Source organism: Rhynchophorus ferrugineus, unplaced genomic scaffold, assembly GCF_030347505.1.
Source record: "Rhynchophorus ferrugineus isolate W39M unplaced genomic scaffold, kcgeb_rfMv2 rfM11, whole genome shotgun sequence".
NCBI classification, from domain to species: Eukaryota; Metazoa; Arthropoda; class Insecta; order Coleoptera; family Curculionidae; genus Rhynchophorus; species Rhynchophorus ferrugineus.
In genome coordinates, this window is record NW_027472590.1 from 29789410 (window position 1) to 29811827 (window position 22418).

General features: G+C 32.8%; 1 protein-coding gene across 4 annotated transcripts in view; it reads left to right on the top strand.

The window, feature by feature from the left end:
• Positions 1 to 22418, top strand: part of LOC143205178 (signal-induced proliferation-associated 1-like protein 1) — a 116739-nt gene that overhangs the window by 34979 nt on the left and 59342 nt on the right. For all 4 annotated transcript variants that reach the window (XM_076418284.1, XM_076418283.1, XM_076418288.1 and 1 more), the window contains exons 2-3: positions 13426 to 13544; positions 13605 to 13819. In XM_076418284.1, the coding sequence (XP_076274399.1) occupies positions 13435 to 13544; positions 13605 to 13819 (325 nt within the window). In that variant the 5' untranslated portion in view covers positions 13426 to 13434. The remainder of the gene's footprint in view (positions 1 to 13425; positions 13545 to 13604; positions 13820 to 22418) is intronic.

The following is a 22418-nucleotide window of genomic DNA, read 5'->3' on the forward strand; positions in this document are numbered from 1 at the left end:
CCAACCGAACCGTCGGTCGAAATGGAGACCTAGGTACGTGACGTTATGCAGCCATGGAATAGTTACGGTGTCAGTCTTAAGTTGCTAAACGTGCAGTGCGTAACGCTTCTTATGGAAATGTTGACCAGGATTTTCAGGGGATTGATTTGCAAACTCCAGAATTTGAACCACTTGACCGCATGATCGTTCTGCTTCTGTAAACGTTCTTGAATTATAACCTCAAACCTAGAAGCCGTGAACAAAGCAGTGTCGTCAGCGTAAAACGTGACGTCAATGTTTTTTTTTCTCGGCAGATCTGAAATCAAGAGGTTAAATAAAGCTGGGACCAGCGGGGAATCTCGAGGTACATACATTTTGGTCATACTTCGACTAAATGATACATACTAAAAGGTGAAGCCTGTCACTCAGGCTTTAACATGAAGTTGGTTACAAATGTACCCAACGAGATTAATATACAGTAACACCATCTATTGTAAATCATTTAAAAATAATTTATAGGCCTGATATCATTGATATAAACAATATAATAAAGAAGAACGTCATTAGATGACACAGAATCATTATTAATTTTATTGTTGAGAGATATCGCGCCAATAGTATAGAAAAAGGTATTTACTTGCTTTCAATAGCTTTATAAGTTCAATAACAGTCAAGGACAAGTCTCGATAAATATATTCGATGGCATTTAATGATTTATAGCAATATTTTGCATTGTTTCAAAATAAATAAATATACTTTTATCGCGAGATAATAGTGACAAAAATATTTTTTTTCTATGGATTACTGTTATGTAATTCTGTTTAAAATTATTGTCCGCAAATTATGGCGGTTTGAGCATTGGTCCGTTAATATTATTATATATATTATTTCTTATTGGGTGCAAATATGTGGTTGCAAATTCAAATCAACTAGTCATCCAACGCTGTTAAAACAAGGTTCTTCGATTGATTACCAATGCTTGTCACTACATAACCAACGAAGAACTGCACGATGACCTGGAAATCAAATGGATTTGCGAAGTTATCCAAGATTTCGCCTTGAAACACGAAATAAGATTACTAAATCATACTAATGTGGAAGCGATATAACTGCTGGACATCCTGCGCGCTGTCAGGAGATTGAAACTTTAGTGTAAACTATAGCTATAAGTTATTATAATTTTATAATTGACGAATACATATTGATGTATTTTCTCGCATTCGTCTTGTGAATTCTAGGTGTGAATTAATCCAAGTGCAAATGAAATGTAGTAATAAATTAATTTATAATTAAGATTGTACTAAGCGTACCTAATAAAGATGTCATAAAAATATTTCTTATTAAAAAGTTATATTTATTTTGTGTTTTAAACAAAAATTTTTGTCAACACTGAGGGTTTCAATCCATCTTAACATAAAAAAACCTCCGTTTCTGTCATTTAATCTTAACATAACCGTACACTGTTCATTACTTCAAATATACCGCATTAGTCGCGTGATATAACGCTACGTTAAGTATGTTTACATTGTCCTCTCTGATATTATATTCCTACTAAAATTTGTCGTGAATATCGCCGGTACTTTTGTATGCCAATTTGCCTGTGATGGCCTTCTAAATGGCACTGTTTTTACCCACATTTATATGGTGTCCCTCTATATACATGGTTTTCCAAGTTTTGGTGACTCCGGATTCCAATGGTTTACCGCTGAGAAACTAAGCTACTGCAATTCGTCTTTGGTGGCTATAGACCCTGAAATGCAAGCTTCTTTCCAGATGCCATTAGACTATGTTAGTAGATAGCAACTTCTGTCCGCCTTTGGTGGGTTTACACCTTGAACTGTGATACATGTGTCGGGAAACCACGGACTAGGGGAGCTTTCCAAAGCTTGAATGTTTCCTTATTTTAATTATTTACGGCTAGGGGTCATGAGCATGTTTAATTCATCACCTTTCAGCTTCAGATGTGACACTTTCGTCCGAATCCTATTTAACTATACGAGGGTCACTCTTTTATATTTCGGGAATAAGAAAAAAAAAGTTAAGCTGCAAATATATTTTTGTTGTTTTTCAAAGTACTCGTCACGATGATCGATACACTTTTGCATACGCTTAAACCAATTTTCAAAGCATTTATTCCATTCTGAATGAGGTATCTTCAAAACATGATTTTTGAACGCTTCTTCGGGCGATGCAAATCGTTGACCACGCAGTTTATTCTTCACGGATGCGAACAAAAAGAAGTCACTGAGTGCTAAGTTATGACCCATCAATTCGATGTTTCCAATGCTCAAATGGTCTCTTGTTTGAGAGCTCAAGAACAATCCGGCGTCTCTTGTTTTTTTTTCCTTATTTCACCGAAGACTTCTGGCAAACAAATGGTTGTGTACCAATCAGAATTTACTGTTCTACGATCCTCTAGAGGCACTGTTGCAATATGACCAGTTTTCCCGAAGAAACAGGCCACCATTTTCTTTAAAGTACTTCGTGCGCGAACAACTTTTGTTGGATTTGGTTCATCTTGGAATACCCATACAGTCGACTGCTGCTTACTTTCCGGCTCATACGAATATATCCATGGTTCGTCACCTGTCCCGATTTTATAACCGTCTTTCGGAACACCGCGATTGAATTTCTTAAGCATTTCTTTGCACCAATCGACACGAGCCTTTTTTGAGAGATTGAATTCACTAAACCAGCGATACACGGTGGTTTTTGATGAGCTTCATCGCCAACAGTCAATGATAATCCACGTCGAAAATCGTAAAAAATCATCGCACGAAAATGTTCACGATTCAGTTCCATTTTTTGCCGAGACGAAACTTTCAACTAAATATAAAATAAACAAATAGCGTCCGTGCGACAAAATGTTCTGAGTACGTATATCGTCAAAAATGTCAAACTTTACGATGGAACCGTCAGATGGACTCACATGACAACAGTGTTGCCAATTCCTGAAATATAAATAGTGACCCTCGTACCAAGGAATGCTTCAATTAACGTATATATGTTTCCTTCATTCCTAAGAAAGCATAAACAACGGAAAACCTTAACTTTTGTCGTTAAAAGTTGACTCCAGAATTTACCATGTTGTAACTGTTTGGTCTATTACCCAAATGTCATTTTTTATTTCTTACATAGATATCCCTCCCGAATCCATCCCTGTACAACATGAATGTTCCAATTGAACAAATATTAAGACGAACACAGTTACAGTTGCTATTTTTATCTTGTTATTATTCATTTTACTTAATTTTATTGCGCTATTTTTAGTCATTGAGTTATATTTAACTAATCTCGAACCATAAAGTTTCCAAACTGTTGAAAATATTGGGATGCGTTTAATGTTAATATACATATATAGAAACCACTACATTTACGACATTCAGTTTTTAAATGTTTGTCTTTGTCAACCGCCAACTGCGTCATGGTTTAATTCATTTGTTTTCGACAAATTTTATTTTTTTAAGTATTTAGTATTAAGTAGCATAACCTCAAATTTTATCAACGGTGGTGTTATTTACCTCTATATTACATTTATGAGATCTTTTTGTATAAGTGAAAGTAGTTCAAATAGTAAATACTTACAACAGAATGGTCCGTCCAGCAATAAATTATCATAATTGTCAAACTTATGAGAAAAATGCTTGAAAAATGCCTTTGAAATGAGAATGCACGATTTGTTTGGAATTTTTATCGACGTATTCACAGTAGAGAACCTCACGCCCTCAATATACATTAACATGTCTAATTATAACAATAATAATTTTTATTCCAGATAAAGCAAATATGTAGAATTGTCATAAAGTAGTGTTTCAAAATTAGTCGTCATGTTTATTCTTGGAAAAATTACCACAATAATTTCAGAAATATAACCCATTCGGTAAAACAGTGAACTCAGGTCATCTAAATTTATGACGTCAAAACGTCACAATGTTGCCGCACCAACTTAGTTTATTTTGGTTTTAACATACATCAAAATTCTATTCTAAATAAAATAATGAAATAAAAATAATGTCATCAAATATTATTTTAACTAATTATTTTAACATTATAGTTCATCTAATGCATATATTATCGAAGGACTTAAACTACAGTTAATTATAGAGGCAGAATAATTTGTAGGTTACGGTTGTGTTTTGTTATTTTTACTCTGAACTCCTTTCCACGCTACCTATGGGGTAGTGGTATCCCTTGGAGGCCTAATTAACATATTCAAATAATATTGATATTGATATCACTGTCTTTTGGATAGACATATGCTTAACTCATATTCTGAATAATGACACACATATCAATGCACAGTTTTTTCCTATATTACTTATATACTTACCTTTAGTTATTTCCACTCTTTTCTCGGTAATTGTCAGCATTGAATCATAATCCCACATCCAGAAAGTTTCCTTCAGTTACTGTCACCTTCTGAGTCGCTATTCAAGTCAATAACTGAACTATTAATTTCCAATATATCAAACAATTGTGTGATCAAGTTTATCCAAATCGAAGGAGTTTTTGTAGGCAATGTTTCTTTCCACATATTCTGATAGTTCTTGCTTGTATATTCTTCTTCATCTGAATAATAATTCTTTACCACACGCCCTATCAATTCGATTGGATTGCATACGAAGGAAGACGTAATACCCTCTGGACATATTATTCAGCCTTCTGATTCGAACATGTATCTTTGTAGGCCTGTTTCTTCAAATGTAAATGACATAAAACACATTTAAACATTTATATTTACCGAGTAACAATTTGAAATACTTCATTCTTTAACATGGTTTCTTCAAAACTTATTTTATATACTTTAAGCCATTCCCTAATTACAGCCTTTGTCGATACAGTTTTTGGGATCTTTTTCTGCAGTATGGTGCATTGCCCATAGGGCATTGTCAAGCTTGTGACTTTGTAAGTTACATGTTAGAACGTGTTAGATAGCATCGTAACTCTTTTTAGATAGAATAAAATGAGAAAGGAAAATACTATCTGATTTTAAAAGAAATTTCGATGGGCAAGACAGGCAATACATTCGGCATCATGATGACGTGAGTTCACTGTTATTTTGAATAGACTGTAGACGATTTTAATGACAAGGTGATGAATGATAAATTTGTGGTTAGAACATTTTTGGGATATACTTAATTTATAATAAAGGGCAAGTTGTTTATTTGCAAAAATTACCAAATATCTTTAAATGTATGCCAGGGAATGCCACTGGTTTAAGGTTGTTGAGTAATTTGTGTTCTTTCTTAAACTTTATTTTAATGTTATAATTAAAATATATTAAACTATATTAAAAAAATATCCATATATCGCAGAATAAATAAAATTTAATTACATCTTACATTAGATACTTTAACTAAAGTTAAAAATTCACTTATATTACGTTAAACAAGTTCGTGTGGTATGGTTCGCTTCAATATTCTGACTTCTTGCGTGTTATTCAATAGCTATATTGCTTCCACATTGCTGTGAGTCAGCAATTTTATTTCATATTTTAAGGCGAAATCTTGGATAATTTCGTATATCCATTTGGTTTTTTTTTCGTGTAGCTCTTCATTGTTTACGTAGCGATAAGCATTGGTAATTAATCGTAGAACTTTGTTTTGGGTGCCTTGGATTACTAGTTGGTTTGATGTTTTAGTGCAACCCCATATTTGTACCCCATTAAGTTTTTGTCAATTCGTCGTAACACAAAATTAACATGGACAGATTTGGAGCTATTAAGCTGTATTTTCCAGTCCCTGATCTTGTTGACCGCTATTTGTACTTATTCCTATAGCTTTAGGCATAAATACATACTCTGCCATGATAACTTTGTCGTCGGCAAATGTTCCAAGTACTCTTTCTTTTGTCAAGAATGTCCCAAAGGCACACTTTTTAATATATCAATGTGTTTTTGCAACAGCCCGGAAAATATCGAAATTTCTTAAATATTTTTATAAAATCGATATTTTTAATAAACCTTTTCTAACATTTTTGAAAGCTTTGCTACTTTTAACGTGTTTGTTGAGAACCGTTCTTGGTTTCGGTGGTACGTTATTCGTGGATATTGGTAGTTCGGCCGTGTGTCGTTGCACGTTTCTGGCATAGACGTGATATAACGGATACCGATTTGTTGTACCCAAACAAGGAACAATATGTAGGGCAACGTCCTGCCGAACGATATCGGCGACTTCTTTTGTGCCTAGCCGAAACCGAACCGGAAACAGGATGCGGCTGCATTATCGACCGTATCTCCACCTACGAGTTTTCTCGGTTTCTGACGAACTGCTCTAACTTTTATTTATATTTTCCGTGTTACTGATAATTGTCCCAAGGTAAAGTGTCTGCGGTTTCATTACTGTAAACAGTACTATCTCTTAGGTGTACCGTCAATTGTTCTGAAAGAACCCTTTTTCCTACTTTTCTATTAGCCATTCAGAATCCATCTAGTTTTTTTAGATCTTATGATATGAGATGCTTCCGTGCAGGGCTAATTTTAAGATGTCCAATCGTATTAGATGTAGGTGTGACAGTAAAGAATTTTAGCAAAGTACGTAAATGGACTCTTGTATATTTAAATATAATAATAAATTATGGTTGTGGAGGAACTGCGAGAACTACACTCTCCTGTGTTTTTCAAGGTCATGAAGTCGTGATATTATGCATTGGGGAAAACTTATGTAGCGATCTTGAGGCATGTCGAATTTTACATCGTGGAATAACGGTCTCCAAAATACCCAGAAATATAATCCCAGATGTTGAACACGGGCGGGGTTCCAGCAGCGACAAATACGAAATGATTACGATTATCTGGCAAGCTCGAGACGTTTATCTGGGATGTTATTGAAGGATATTTTCGATCATTGAGCAACCGACCATCGTTTGGTTCAAACGTGCCACCATCGACTGTCCAAGCCTCGTCTTCAGGTAACACTGCGGCCAGTCCTTTATTTATCAATTTATATTTTTCACATTTTATGTTATATCAAAAAATAACGGTCACATCATGTAACCACAACTGTTTCATTTCGTTTTAGCTCCATTCACCGAACCATATAATATACCCTAAACTTATTTTTAAGGTTACTGACTTTAGTTTTATTTTTGATGATTTTCTAATCAGAACAGGAGATGACTGTTATTGTAAGGTTACAATTGTTAATACAGGTATGTTGTATTATATTGAATATCGACAGTTAATCGACTAGTTAATCTTATACATTTCCATAATGGAAATGTATATACAATCTAAAAGCAACTTCTCGCAAATTGTATTTTATTATCTAGTAATGGGAAATATTCAGAGCGGGCATATTTTGATTGCACATAAATATAGTCATCACATAATGCACGTCATCAACGTCGTCGAACGTATTGCCAAATTCAGTTTATAAAAACGTAAAATTTCATTCAAACCCGGAGCATTTTTCGTTCTTATTTTACTAATTAGCATTACTCTAGTTAAAAAGAGACAGAATGAAGTCCGATGCGTCCGAACGTGTAACCAAATCGGTCTATAAAATTGGATTTGTGTTGGTACTCGTCGACACCGTTGTCATATGTCAATGTAAATATAATAAAACAACTCTAACCTACAAACTATTGTAGCTGTTTAATTAACTCCTTCATAGAGTTCTTCAATAAATATGCATTAGAATGACTATAATTTTAAAATAAATTATATTTTATAACAATATTTTTGTTTCATTATTTTATTTATATTAGTATCTTGTAGGGAGAGTCAAAATGAACGAAAACTTAGTTTTGTGCAATAACGTTGCACTATAAATTTTGATGACGTACATTGCCTGTTTCATCGGAAGGATTATATCTATTATTATTATATGTAACACTAGATGATTGCAAATATTGTGACAATAACACTAGAATGTGTTTTATCAGTTCTGACGACAATGTTATTGCTGTTATATAGTATCGAATCCAATGCTATTTTAAGCATTTTAATTGAATTGCTCTGATGAGGAAACGTTTGTAGTTTTTGGACAATAGTTCACGTCACTGTTGAAAAAATACCATAAAATTAATTTGTAAGAATTGATAATCTGCCTCTTATGTGGCAACAACGCTTTTAGTATGCGATGAGTTTGATTTGTGATATTGTTAACTTATTTCAGATACATAATTGAGTGTTACCATACACTTTTATGGTATAGGTGCAATATATTTTGCGCTAAAACGACATCATTTAGAACCAACTAGTATATTTTTGAATGATGGCCAAGAATTATTTCCCATACGAGCGAGGACCTGGTGATACCGATTGTTGCAATTTTATTTTATTGTTGTATTTTAATGCCTAATGTATTTTTTTCAGTTAAAACTGATTTTTTGACATCATAATACGACATACCAATACGACATTTTCTATCTCTCGTTGGTCTTCAGTGCTGGTAGCATGTGACTCGTCGCTCTTTTGGTTAACTTCGACGACCTCAGTCAGGTCCTCTTCTCCCTGACATTGTTGATAAGTAAAATAAAGAAAGTTCTCGCACACCAAGTTTGTTTAAATACTAGCAAATGTGAAATAAATTTAGAAAGTATGCTAGTAATCGTTTATGATAACGATTACTGCATATTTATTGAAACTCTTTCAATTCTTGGTAATTGTTTACTCGAGTACAATTAGAATACGATTCGGAATTATCTTTAGTAGTATCTATATAAATGGTGGTAAAGTATTAAACCCGCAGTGACGAAAACTAACTTGTTCAATACATTATATATATTAATCACGGTTTGATGGTAGTAGCAGGTAGTTTTAATCAGTATTCTACATTTTTAGTCACAAATTAGATTGCCGAAAGCACTCATAAATATTCAGCAACCAACAATTTTTTTTATAACATCTTTATTAGATACGCTTAGTACAATCTTAATTTACAACTAATTTATGACTACTTTTCCTATGTACTTAGATTAATTAACAAGCAAGACGAGTGCGAGAAAATACATCAGTATGTATTCCTCAATTATAAAATTATAATTATTTATTAATTATTAACTTATAGCTATAGTTTACACTAAAGGTATCCACTTTATATAAGTTCGTATGGTTTTGTTCGCTTCAATCTCCTGACATCTTGCGCTCTGTCCAGCAGTTGTATTGCTTCCACGTTAGTATGATTTCGTAATCTTATTTCGTGTTTCAAGGCGAAATCTTGAATAACTTCGCAAGTCCATTTGATTTCCTGGTCATCGTGCAGCTTTTCATTGGTTACATAGCGATAGGCATTGGTAATCAATAGAAGAACCTTGTTTTGACAGCGTGTATGACTAGTTGATTTGAATTCTTAGTGCAACCCCATATTTGCACCCCATAGGTCCAAATTGGCTTCATAATTGTATTATAGATCAACCTCTTTGATTTTAGATCAAGTTGAGGGTATCTTTCGAGTAACCAGTATAGTTGTTTTATTTTGGTTCTAATGTGTTTTGCTTTTTGTTTAACGTGATGCAACCAACAAAATGTCGATCCTTTGTAACATTGGAACTAATGATGACGATGACACTTTGTCTTGACAGGCACTTATTCAAATATTGTAAAACGAAAACTAGCCAAAATCGGTACAGCCGTTCTTGAGTTATTATTACTCTTAATGGTTTCACAATCTGCCCCATAGGCAATAATTATTTCTTATATTTATATTATATGTATATATATACATATATATATATATATATATATTATATATATACATGGCATGTAGAAAATCACTTCATTAAGTGATCTCCTCTATAAAATACTATCTTAATTATTAAAAAGTCTTATTCTAAAGCTTATTTTAAAGTCTGTATATGTCCAATAATCATATCGGGTGGTGTTAGACGTTTTAGTCTACGCACTTCATTGTTACTTCGCATATTTAGCTGATTAGCGAGTACATTGAGATGTACTAACACTCTTTAGTAGTACTTCATACAAACACGTTGAATTACACTGGTTATTGGTTCATTATTACTATATTCGGTATCACTTCATTTGAAATAGTACGGAGCATCGACAACGGAACACTTTATATATATATATATATATATATATATATATATATTGATTTTTTTTTGATATATCGATACCTATATCTCGATTTTTTAAAAAATATGGATATTTTTCCGGTGGCCGACACCCCTAGTGCAATAGAGTATTATGGACCAGTTCGGATGTAGAATAGTTTCGTATTGTTTGGTCGCAAAAAGACAGATCGCTGCAATGCATAAATAGCCTTGGTCATTGTTTATTTGCCAACGTAACTTTTACAACCTTTTATTATTCTAATATTTATAGGGCATTTACTCCCATGGAAACAGTAACATCGTTTAAATATAAATAAAGTCGGTCTCTCATTGCCATTTCTTTGTTTATCTCTATCATACAGTTTCCGATTACATTTCAACTTTTAATTTTTATCGAAGGTTATTGTTATGCTTTTTAGATTGTTAAATATTTATGATTTTGTGGTTTTTGACGATTTTTCTGTCCCGAGAAATGGGAACTAGTCGCCATCTCGTGTATTTGGATAATAAATATTTACCATATTCTCTATATATAGGCTGATTGTGTTTAAAATTATCCGTTTTTAGCCCGCTATCGCTGTTCATTGGCAGCTGTTCTTAGTTAATTTTGTGTACATCATGTTCTACATGTGGCGTGGCTTCTTTTTAACCATATTTGTAACAAATTCTGATAGTTGTAGAGGTTTCGAGCGAAACTGTAACACTGTTTATAGTTAATTATAAAATTAACGATAATTAAGTTTTGCGTCTTTTTTGGGGAATACTTTTATACTAGTAGAGGTTAATTTCCTAGAAAATATAGATATATTTAGGACATTCTCTCACTCAATCTAATTCACTGTTATTATTGATATGAACATCTGTATAGTTTCAAAAATTTCAATTTTTCCCATATTTTTAAATAAACAGTGACCTGCATTCAACGATCAAGTTCTGCCAGCTTTACCTTCCACTTGTAATTAAATATTCTCAAGGAATATTAACTTATCCTCCTCATATAGACAAAAAGCTCAATCATACTCAAAGAACCATACTAAAGATCAGAAACTATTATCAATTTTATCTCAGATCAACCAGATTGATTTATTAGTTAATATAAAGCAGTTATGGGGTGCAAATATGGGGTTGAACTAAACCATCAAACCAATCAAAACTAGTACGAGGGTCACTATTTATATTTCGGGAATTGGCAACATTGTTGTCATGTGAGTCTATCTGACAGTTCCAGCGTAAAGTTTGACATTTTTGACGATATCGGTACTCAGAACATTTTGTCGCACGGACGCTATTTGTTTATTTTATATTTAGTTGGAAGTTTCGTCTCGGCAAAAAGTGGAACTGAATCGTGAACATTTTCGTGCGATGATTTTTTACGATTTTCGACGTGGATTATCACAACAAGAGTGCATCAATCAACTTAATTTGACTTTTGGTGATGAAGCTCCATCAAAAACCACCTACACGCTGCTTTAGTGAATTCAATCGTGGTCATGTCACTTATTGTGAGATTAAGGCATCCCTAAGCATTAGTTCCACCAGCATATATACGATTTTACATGAACACTTGGCGTTGGATCCCACACAATTTGACAATCGCTCAAAAAAAGGCTCGTGTCGATTGGTGTAAAGAAATGCTTAAGAAATTAAGTAAGCAGCAGTCGATTATATGGGTGTTCCAAGATGAACTAAATCCAAAAAAAGTTGTTCGTGCACGAAGCACTTCAAAGAAAATGGTGGCCTGTTTCTTGGAGAAAACTGGTCATATTGCAACAGTACCTCTAGAGGATCGTAGAGCAGTATATTCTGATTGGTACACAACCATTTATTTGCAAGAAGTCTTCAGGAAAGCGAACAAGAGACGCCGGATTGTTCTTCATCAATGCCAACTCTCACACATCGGCTCAAACAAAAGACTATTAGAGCACTCAGAACATCGAATTGATGGGTCATCCGCCGTACAGCCTTGATTTGCCATCCAATGGCTTCTTTTTGTTCCCATCTAATTACTCTCTATGTATTATTAAAGGTACTTAAAACAGTAAATAGTTACATTAGAATGGTTTTATTGATGTGAATAAATTACCGACTTATTTACGACTTATTAAACTATACTGTCTGATTTGCGCATTTTTCTCCTTTGGAACGAGAATACACGACTTTTTTGGAGTTTTCGCCAGTTATAGATACCTTAGCGACTCTCACACTAATGATACACATTAGAGTGTGTAATTATAACGAAAATTATTAATGTAATGTAAAAATAAGACTTGACCGCGACTTGAAGCGTCTATTCTCCTTTAAAATCCATATTGTTACGTGTAAATGCTTATAAATAATTATTATATCAGCTCGATGTACTTGCCACAGATATTGACAACAACCTATAAATGGACTAGAGACTGGAAAATACAGAGAAATTACAAAAACCTCATTATCACTTGACGAGTACCCGATTCCTCAAGTAGAAACAGCTCGGTAGAAAACTCGTAATATATATTGATGGTAGGAACTGAAAAGATCATGTTAGACAAAACGCAGAGCAGATTAGGCTCGAAGTCAAGCAATTGTACTGGTTAATCGGAAGATACTCTCAACTTGACCTAAAATCGAAGAAATTGGTTCAATCATAAAGCCAATTTGGATCTATGGGGTACAAATATGGGCTACGTAACCAACGATGACCTCGAAATCAAGTGGATACACGAAGTGATCCAAGATTTCGCCTGAGAAATATATACTGATGTATTAATCCCTTACTCGCCTTTCTTGTGTATTAATACAAGTACAACTAGTAAGTAATATAAGAAAAAATGTGTGCATTGATATGTGTGTCTATCCAATGATGGAAAGAAAAATTAGGAGAATGAAATAACTAAATCAGAGGAAACTAGGAAGAAATACAGTGATAGCAATATCAATATTATTTGGGTATGTTAATTAGGCCTCCAAGGGATACCACTACCCCATAGGTGGCGTGGAAAGGAGTTCAGAGTAAATATAACAAAACACAACCGTAACCCACAAACTAGTGTGCATGTATAATTAACTGTAGTTCAAGTCTTTCGATAATATAGACATTAGAGGTACTATAATGTTAAAATAATTAGTTAAATTATACTTGATTATTTTTATTTCATTATTTTATTTAGAATAGAATTTTGTTGTATGTTAAAGCCTAAATGAACCAAAATACACTACAATTGTGACGACAATTCTACATTGTATTCTAACACATTACATTCTAAACAGTAACAATAAATGAATCTGCAAATTACGATTATAGTTAGCATATCTAATGTAAGATGCAATTCATAAATAAATAAATAAAGTCTATAAAATAGTCATCTAGCCTATTGTAGGTTGGTCTGCAGCATCTAACAAATAATTAAATCGATTCACGTGCATATATTTATTCTTTCTTGTTTGTTTTAGCGTGATGGGATGATCGGACTGCAAGAGTGCGGACCAGCGCCGCCCAGGGCGCCCGTATCCAACAGGACTCGAGAGCGTACTGCCCAGGCAGTCGATTATTACAACACCCGTGTCCATAGGTACGTAACGCTTCCCCAACTAACTCGATCATTCGGTCCTTAACGGTGGGTTCGATTTAGGGCATGGGCGAACGCGGGGCTGTCCACCTCCAGGTCTTCCTTCAACGATCGCCATCACCATAACGCGCGCAGACCCAACCTGCCGCCGGAGGCCCTGTGTCGCAGCAATTCCAGCCTGGAGTTGTTGGATCAGCACGGGAAACCGTTCAAGTCGAGCAGTCCGACGCTGAAGCGGGTATATGGTAGTCACGGTTCGATAGATGTTAGTGCGCAAGGTATTTACTACTTTTACTTTTAATTTTATCTGTCAGAATAAGTTATCTGATTAACCTTTCGATTCTTGAGGATTTCTAGCAGGTGTACCGGAAAGTCATTACCGGTTTTTCTAACAAATGTTGACTTAAATTTGCAGTGTTATAATTCTATTCTACTGTCGTCAAGATTCAAAACTATAAATGTTATATTAAAAATGTCAAGTTTCATGTGATCTCCTTCTGTGTTATGCTCTATATCACTAATAACTTTTTCTGTAGGCATTATGCAGCATATCTGTAGATGTGTGTCATATTTTTGCCTTTGTAAATGTTGAAACTGGACATTAGACTGAACATTTTAAGAATCTTAAATATATTTTCACCATAATTAATAGAAAAAATCTAAGACAGGACTATAATTTTAAAGATACACTGGCCAAAGACAAATATCCGTTTCAATAAGCTTGAAAAATCCTTGTAAACTCGTTAAATTCTCTAACACACTTTTTGTTCGCTTTCTACTCGAGGGTTTTTATCGAAAACCAACAGTTTTAATAGCTTCTTCGAAGCATTATCTGCTGGTATGCTCGAAATTAAATAATAGAATAACTGTTATATGTACTCGAATGCAGCTTTTGTTCGATAATATGACAAAGATTGAGAATATCGTATTGTTCGAGAATTGTATTCTTTTGTATTACTAAATAAATCCTCACGCTGAGTTAGTTTAGGCTCGCTCGATTAGTATTATTATTTTATATTTGGTGCGAAATGGAAGATATAATTGTTTTTTTTATGAATAATAAATATTAATACATCTCGTGAAATATAATTTCGACTAGAGTAAATAGAAGCTGCCACAAAAAGTAGGTAGTAAGTTATTTGTGAAATTACTGTTAAAAACATAAAATTTTAATCTTTATATTTAAAATTACTGGTGCAAATTTCATCTTTTGTAATATAATAAATATAATATAAAAAAGCTTTCATAAAATTGTGTAATTTTAAAACAATATGTAAAATAGCAATGTATATATAGCTTCTTAGGGCCTTTGCTATATCTACTCTACACTGCTGACATTCCAACAACAAAAGAAACAGTACTTGGAACCTTTGCTGACGATACAATTATTATGGCAAACGACATATCTCTGCCTGGGACAGTGGAAAAAGTATAAGTGACAGTCAACAAAATCTACAAATGAACGAAATATTGGAATATTCAACTTAACAGCTCCTAATCTCTCAGCGTTAATTTTGCATTGCGGCGAAATAATAAAAACTTAATTATATCACTCAATGGATGCCCGATTCCTCAAGCAGAATCAGCTAAATACCTTGGAATCCATCTTGACGGTAGATTAAATTGGAAGCATCACGTTAGACAAAAAGCAAAATACATTAGAACCAAAATAAAACAACTATCTGGTTAGTCGGAAGATACTCTCAACTTGATCTAAAATCAAAGAGGTTGATCTATAATACAATTATAAAGCCATTTTGGACCTGTGGGGCGGAAATATGGGGTTGCACTAAAAATTCAAATCAACTAGTCATACAACGCTGTCAAAACAAAATTATTCGATTAATTACCGATGCCTATCGCTACGTAACTAACGAAAAACTGCACGATGACCAGGAAATCAAATGGATTTGCGAAGTTATCCAAGATTTCGCCTTGAAACACGAAAGAAGATTACTAAGTCATACTAACGTGGAAGCAATACAACTGCTGGACAGCGCGCAGGATGTCAGGAGATTGAAACGAACAAGACCATACGAACTTATATAAGGTGTATACATTTAGTGTTAACTATAGCTTAAGTTATTATAATTTTATAATTGAGGAATACATATTGATGTATTTTCTCGCACTCGTCTTGCTTGTGAATTAATCCAAGTATAAATGAAATATAGTAATAAATCAATTTATAATTAAGATTTTACTAAGCATATCTAATAGATGTTATCAAAAAAAAGTATTTAGGAATATCACAATGAATTTTTAGCGCAGCTCCATATTCACACCCCATAGGTCCAAATGGGCTTTTAGACTGTTTGATAGATCATCTCTTTGATTTTAGATCAAGTTGAGAGTATCTTCTGACTAACCAGTATAGTTGTTTTATTTTGGTTCTAATGTGTTTGGTGATAATGATTAAAATGTTCTTCCTTTATTATGGGGTACATCCTCAAGTTTTGTTCTCATTTATCCATGCTTCAACACTTATAGCGTCACTTTTATGCCCTGCACCTCTAGAATTCTATCGATTTGAGTAGCTTAAACTGCTTAAACTATCTTTGATATATATAGAAGAGAAGAATGCATTAGAATTTTAGATGCCAGTTCGACTGCAGCCCATATTTCGAACTAATTTTGATAGTAATAACTTATCCAAGTCATTTTTATGTCCCACATGTATTCTATTCGGGGTTACCAATATCAATTTATCAAATTCCCCAATAGTTCAAGTCAAAATTCCCCTATTTTGCTGATTATCCTACACTCGTTTTGCTTGTGAATTAATCAAAATCCAGATAAAGTGTAGTAATCAATCAATTTATAATTAAAAACGTACTAATAAAAGACGCCATATTAAAAAAACAAGGTAAATATATATTCTATAATATAATTTTAATGAAACTGTCCCAATTCTACTTGTGGGATATAATAATAAGCTGATACTCATCTTCAGGAAAAAATAGAACAGCGTCAACAAATAGAACAGAGATGGGTTAAAAATAGAACAGTGACTGTTTTACACTTTATGGGGCATAATTTTTCTGATACTTCGCGTGTTATGAAATAAGCTTGATGGTCTTCACGGATATTTACTGAAACTGGTAGCTAATTTTGAAGGATTTATAATACACTACGTAACTTCTGCTTTATTACCGTGCACCATGTTTTTGTAATTATATTTTTGGGTTTGCTCATTTGTGATATAAAATAGCTGATGGATTTTTTTAAAAAGTACAGCGAGATACACGTATCAGCAGTATCGACATTGACATGGAGATAGGTATTGACCACTGTCACCAATCTGTTATAAATCATTTATGATGACTACGAAAAGAAGCTCGATGATGAAATGCAATGAAATTGAGTCATGTGATAGTATGCTTTGATCGATACCAAGATGACAATAGTTTACTCAAATTTAATTTTCCCAGTTTGCCAGTTCTTATTAATTATACGTATATTTTAAGAAAATGTTATATATAGAATCTATTTTCTTAGATTCAAAAATTAATTTAAAATATCCCTTTAAATTTTAGTTTACTGCTACAAATGTTATCTTCTATAACATGTTAAAAGTAATAAACTGAAAAAAAAGTACACAACTGGTAAAAGTAGTAAAATCAGTTGAACCAAAAATAGCGACTGAAACAGTCGATAGTAAAAAGTAGTCAATTACTAAACAGTCGATAGTTCCCAACGCTAATAATTACTAATTATTTAATAGAGAAAATTAGCAGCAGGCAATACGAAAATAAGTATATAAAGTGTGGATTATTAGTAAAATGTTCGAATTTTGTAGCACTAATTTTATAAATTGCTATGGAACAAGGGATTAGTTGTGTTAAATAATGCGAAAATAGGATTTGTTTGAAGATAGTAAAGATAAGAAAGAAAAATGATCAAACTTGTATTCTTGATTGATTTTGCAAATATTTTAAAAGTTTACAATAAAGTAAATGTTTAAAACTGATATTTAGAAGTCTAAAATATGATGTTTTTAATAGAAAATGTGAAATAAATTGATAATATAAGATTTGAAGCTTTGTGATCTATTATTTCTTTCAGTTTATATTACTCTTTGGAGCAGATAAATAATGTAGAAAAATTGAAGTTATATCGTGTAACAAATATTATTATAATAAAACAAATAAACGATATGAGTAAACTATTAAAAGAAAAATTAGAATAAATACAGTTTATTTTGACATGTTATTTATAACATATTGTTTTAAGTATATAATATTGTTATATAATATTGTATATAATATTGTAAAGATAAGAAAGAAAAATGATCAAACTTGTATTCTTGATTGATTTTGCAAATATTTTAAAAGTTTACAATAAAGTAAATGTTTAAAACCGATATTTAGAAGTCTAAAATATGCTGTTTTTAATAGAAAATGTGAAATAAATTGATAACATAAGATTTGAAGCTTTGTGATCTATTATTTCTTTCAGTTTATATTACTCTTTGGGGCAGATAAATAATGTAGAAAAATTGAAGTTATATCGTGTAACAAATATTATTATAATAAAACAAATAAACAATATGAGTAAACTATTAAAAGAAAAATTAAAATAAATACAGTTTATTTTGACATGTTATTTATAACATATTGTTTTATAACAGACAACTATACTCCACTATACTATAAGAGACAACTATATTCCCCTTCTTGGTCCTTCCACTGTATATTTTTCTTATACTACTCATTTAGTTTGTTCCTTATCTTGCGATTTAATCATTGCACTCTTTTCTGGAGCATTTTCTACATCATCTGCAAGTGAATTAGTGTGCATTCTTTCTTCGTGCATACGTACTAAATGCACATGCTTACACAGAGTATTCTTTGTCGTATACTCTGGACGAGTACATACATACATAGGCACACAAATCCTATATACTCAATACTAGTTTAATACAACATACTCTACAATATTGTGTTTTACAACTGTGTTTTAACAAATGTTTTATTTTAAAATTTTACTTCAATCTGTAATGTACAGTTATTTTCGAATTGTCTGCTGGTAATTTTCTCTATTAAATAATAAATAATTATATTACCTCAACAAACTTTTGTAAACATAAAATTAACCTTAAAGTACTTCCCAACCACACCTCTTGTAAACAACAAGACGTAGCTGTGAAATCTATCAAACTGGTTTAAAATAAATGTCATTTACTGTCGTCTGCCTTCTGCTGCTTGCATTCTATATATACAGAAAACTCTAAAGTACCTTTTACATTTCCTGAGTCTGAAACTGTAAAATGTTGAAAGTTATTGTAAAAAATAACGTCTTCGTCATAACAATGCTGATGCTTCAGCTCAGTCCGCTGAACCAATACATGCATTTTTTACGCAGTACTACTGACTCATTCTCTACCAAATAAACTCACTGCTATTTAACGCTTCATTAGTTCAGATTGCTAAACATTTTTGTTTTTATAATAGGCTACATTTTAATCGTTTAAAGTATACCGACGTTGTTGTGTTTTAAAAATATTTTTTACAACAATTTTCTTTGAAACAAATTCTTTGATATTAGTTACGGATCTTAATTTTCACTATATTTAATCTAATTTTCTATTCCACAAAAGTTCCACGAACTGTCATAACAGGTCAATTGAAAATATGTTTTCTAGTTAGCCCTAACCCTCAAAAGATGCGTGTATAAATTTGACAGCTGTCGGATCGTTATTGTGTGAGTTATAGCATTTTGAGTGAAGCAATTTTTGTTATTGTGAAAAAAATGGATAAAAAGGAATTTCGCGTGTTGATAAAATATTGCTTTTTGATGAAAAAATACAGTTGAAGCAAAAACTTGGCTTGATGCCGAGTTTCCGGACACTGCCCCAGGAAAATCAACCATCCAGGATTGGTATGCTAAGTTTAGACGTGGTGAAATGAGCACCGAAGACAGTGGACGCCCAAAAGAGGTTGTTACCGACGAAAACATTTAAAAATCAACAAAATGATTTTGAATGACCGTAAATTGAAATTGAATGAAATAGCAGACACTCTAAAGATATCAACTGAACGTGTACATCATATCATTCACTAATATTTGGGTATGAGAAAGTTGTGTGCAAAGTGGGTACCGCGCGAGCTCACTTTTGACCAAAAACAATGATGAGTGGATGATTCGGAGCAGTGTTTAAAGATGATCAAACGTAATAAACACGAGTTTTTGCGTCGATATGTGACAATGGATGAAACATGACTCCATCATTTCACTCCGAAGTCCAATCGACAGTCATCCAAGTGAACGTCATCCACGATGAACCTGCTCCAAAGCGTGGAAAACAGTCGGCCGGCAAGTTTATGGTCTGTATTTTGGGATGCGCATGGAATAATTTTCATTTACCATTTTGAAAAAGGAAGGACCATCAACAGCGACTATTACATAGCGTTATTGGATCGTTTGAAGGACGAAATCGCCGAAAACGGCCGCATTTGAAGAAAAGGAAAGTGCTGCTTCACCAAGACAATGCACCGTGTCATAAGTCAGTAAAAACGATGGCAAAAATCCATGAATTGGGATTCGAATTGCTTTCTCATCCACCGTATTCTCCAGATCTGGCCCCAGCAATTATTTCTTGTTCTCAGATCTCAAAAGAATGCTCGCTGAGAAGAAAATTTCGTCGAATGAAGTGAGGCCTATTTTGAAGCAAGGGACAAATCGTATTACAAAAATGGCATCGAGAAGTTGGAGGGTCGCTATAGTCAGTGTATCACCCTTGAAGGGAATTATGTTGAATAAAAAAAAACCTAATTTCGCCAAAAAAATGTGTTTTAATATGGTAGGCAGGGGACTTTTCAATTGATTTGTTAAGTAATATTGTTTTCAATATGGTTTTGGCATTTATATTAACATAATTAGGCAGGTTATTTTTTAAAACTTTTCAATACTTATGTCTGTAAAGTAAGTAATCAAAATAATTGATACAAGGTTTAACGTGTAAAATGTCACACACCTTAATATTAGTTGTTTACAAATTTATTGTTAATAATTCATAATATCTTCTGTTTATCTTATGTGTTCCATCTATGCAAATTATATAGTTAGTTTCATTGTAATTGCGGCCTAACACATAGATGGCGCTAGTTTTATTGCATTCACCGCTTTTTCAGTTCGTACTAACCTTCAAAAGAAAACTGTTAAAATTTTATGATATTATACTCATAGGATGTGAGTTATTGTGCTAAGAGTGACACTACTTTTGTTATTTCCAAAACAATGGATGAAAAACAATTTCTTGTTTTAATTTTACACTACTTCTTGATGGGAAAATATATCGTTCAAGCGAAGCAATGGCTTGAAAAGTGTTATCAGGACTCCGCTCCATCAGAAACAACAATAAAACGTTGGTTTGCTGACTTCGAACTTGGTCGTAGACACACCGATGATGCAGAACGCAGTGGACGTGCAAATGAGACGTGTGGATGATTCTGAGCAGTGTTTCACCATATTTGAACGTAACAAACAGGAATTTTTGCAGGAAATTTGCATGGTGACCGGCCTATTTTGAGGCAAAAGATAAATCGTTCTACAAAAGCGGTATTGAAATGTTAGAGTGGCGCTGGAATTATTGTGTGGTTCTTGATGGGGATTACGTTGATGAATAAAGTCAATTTTGAATAAGATAAAACCGCATTTTCTTTTTGTTACGCCCGGGACTTTTCATTCCACGTATTTTGTAGAAGATAAATCAATATTTTAGTGATTATTTATAACAGTGATCTGATTGTTGATTTTTATGATTATTCTTTATATCATATATCAAGCATGGGCTTCAGAATTTGTTAATAAAAAGTAATTTGTTGTATATTTGTTCCTTCTCACATCGGCATAGTGAAAGTTAATTAAAAAAGACTCTAAAACAAAACGAATCGTGCAACAATGAACTATTTTAGAAGCCAAGGTCCCACCAACTCGTTTAATTACTCGCGACTTGGCTCACAGAATTATCTAACACCATTTTCGCCATAGCAGAAAAAAACCCAACCGCATATACATGATGGATGGGTCGAAAGAATTAAATTAGAATTATGTTAATTATTTTAATTATGAAATGCATTAATTGCCGCGACAAAAAAAAAACACGCATTCGATTAGGTAAATAAATAAAACTATTAAGTTTAATTTTTTTTTGGCTTCGGGTGAGTCACATTACGAAGGTGGTTCGGACAATGGTTTTGTCGCATTTAATTTGAATGAACTCACGTCATAGAACCAACTAAATGTCGAAACATTTTAAGGTCATCGATTATATCTGATAAATAGAGAGATTTCGTTTATTATATTGACGGTGATACATTAAAATATTAGGTTGAAGATGTATTTTTTTGAATTTTTTTGAATGAGATGTTGTTTTATTGGTGATTATTCTTCTTTCTTTATTTTTTTGTCAAAGAAAATTGTGGCAATACTTACCAGTTATGACGGAATTATAGTCTAGACATTAACTTCGAACAACAACGAAGCTTTAAACACGTTAAAAACTACTTTTCCAAGACGCTTGATATGATATCTACATCTACTGAACCGACTCTACTAGAAATACTAGACCTTTGGTGTTAGCTTTCTCTATACGTCATATCAAAGTCAAACAAAATGTCTTTTTCGAAACTTTTTTTACCATTTTTTTAGTATTTCCGATTTTTTTTTAACATAAATAAAATGTCAAATGTCAAAGATACAATTCTTTTCTGGCAAAAATTATTTCTATAAGTTATATTTAAAATATTTTTAATAAAACAAATGAACCGACGAAAAAGTAAATAAGGACTTGACTAAAAATTAAAAAATGATCAAACTTGAACCATGTAATGAATGAAAATATGAACCTAATAATCGTTGTAGTAACTAAATAAA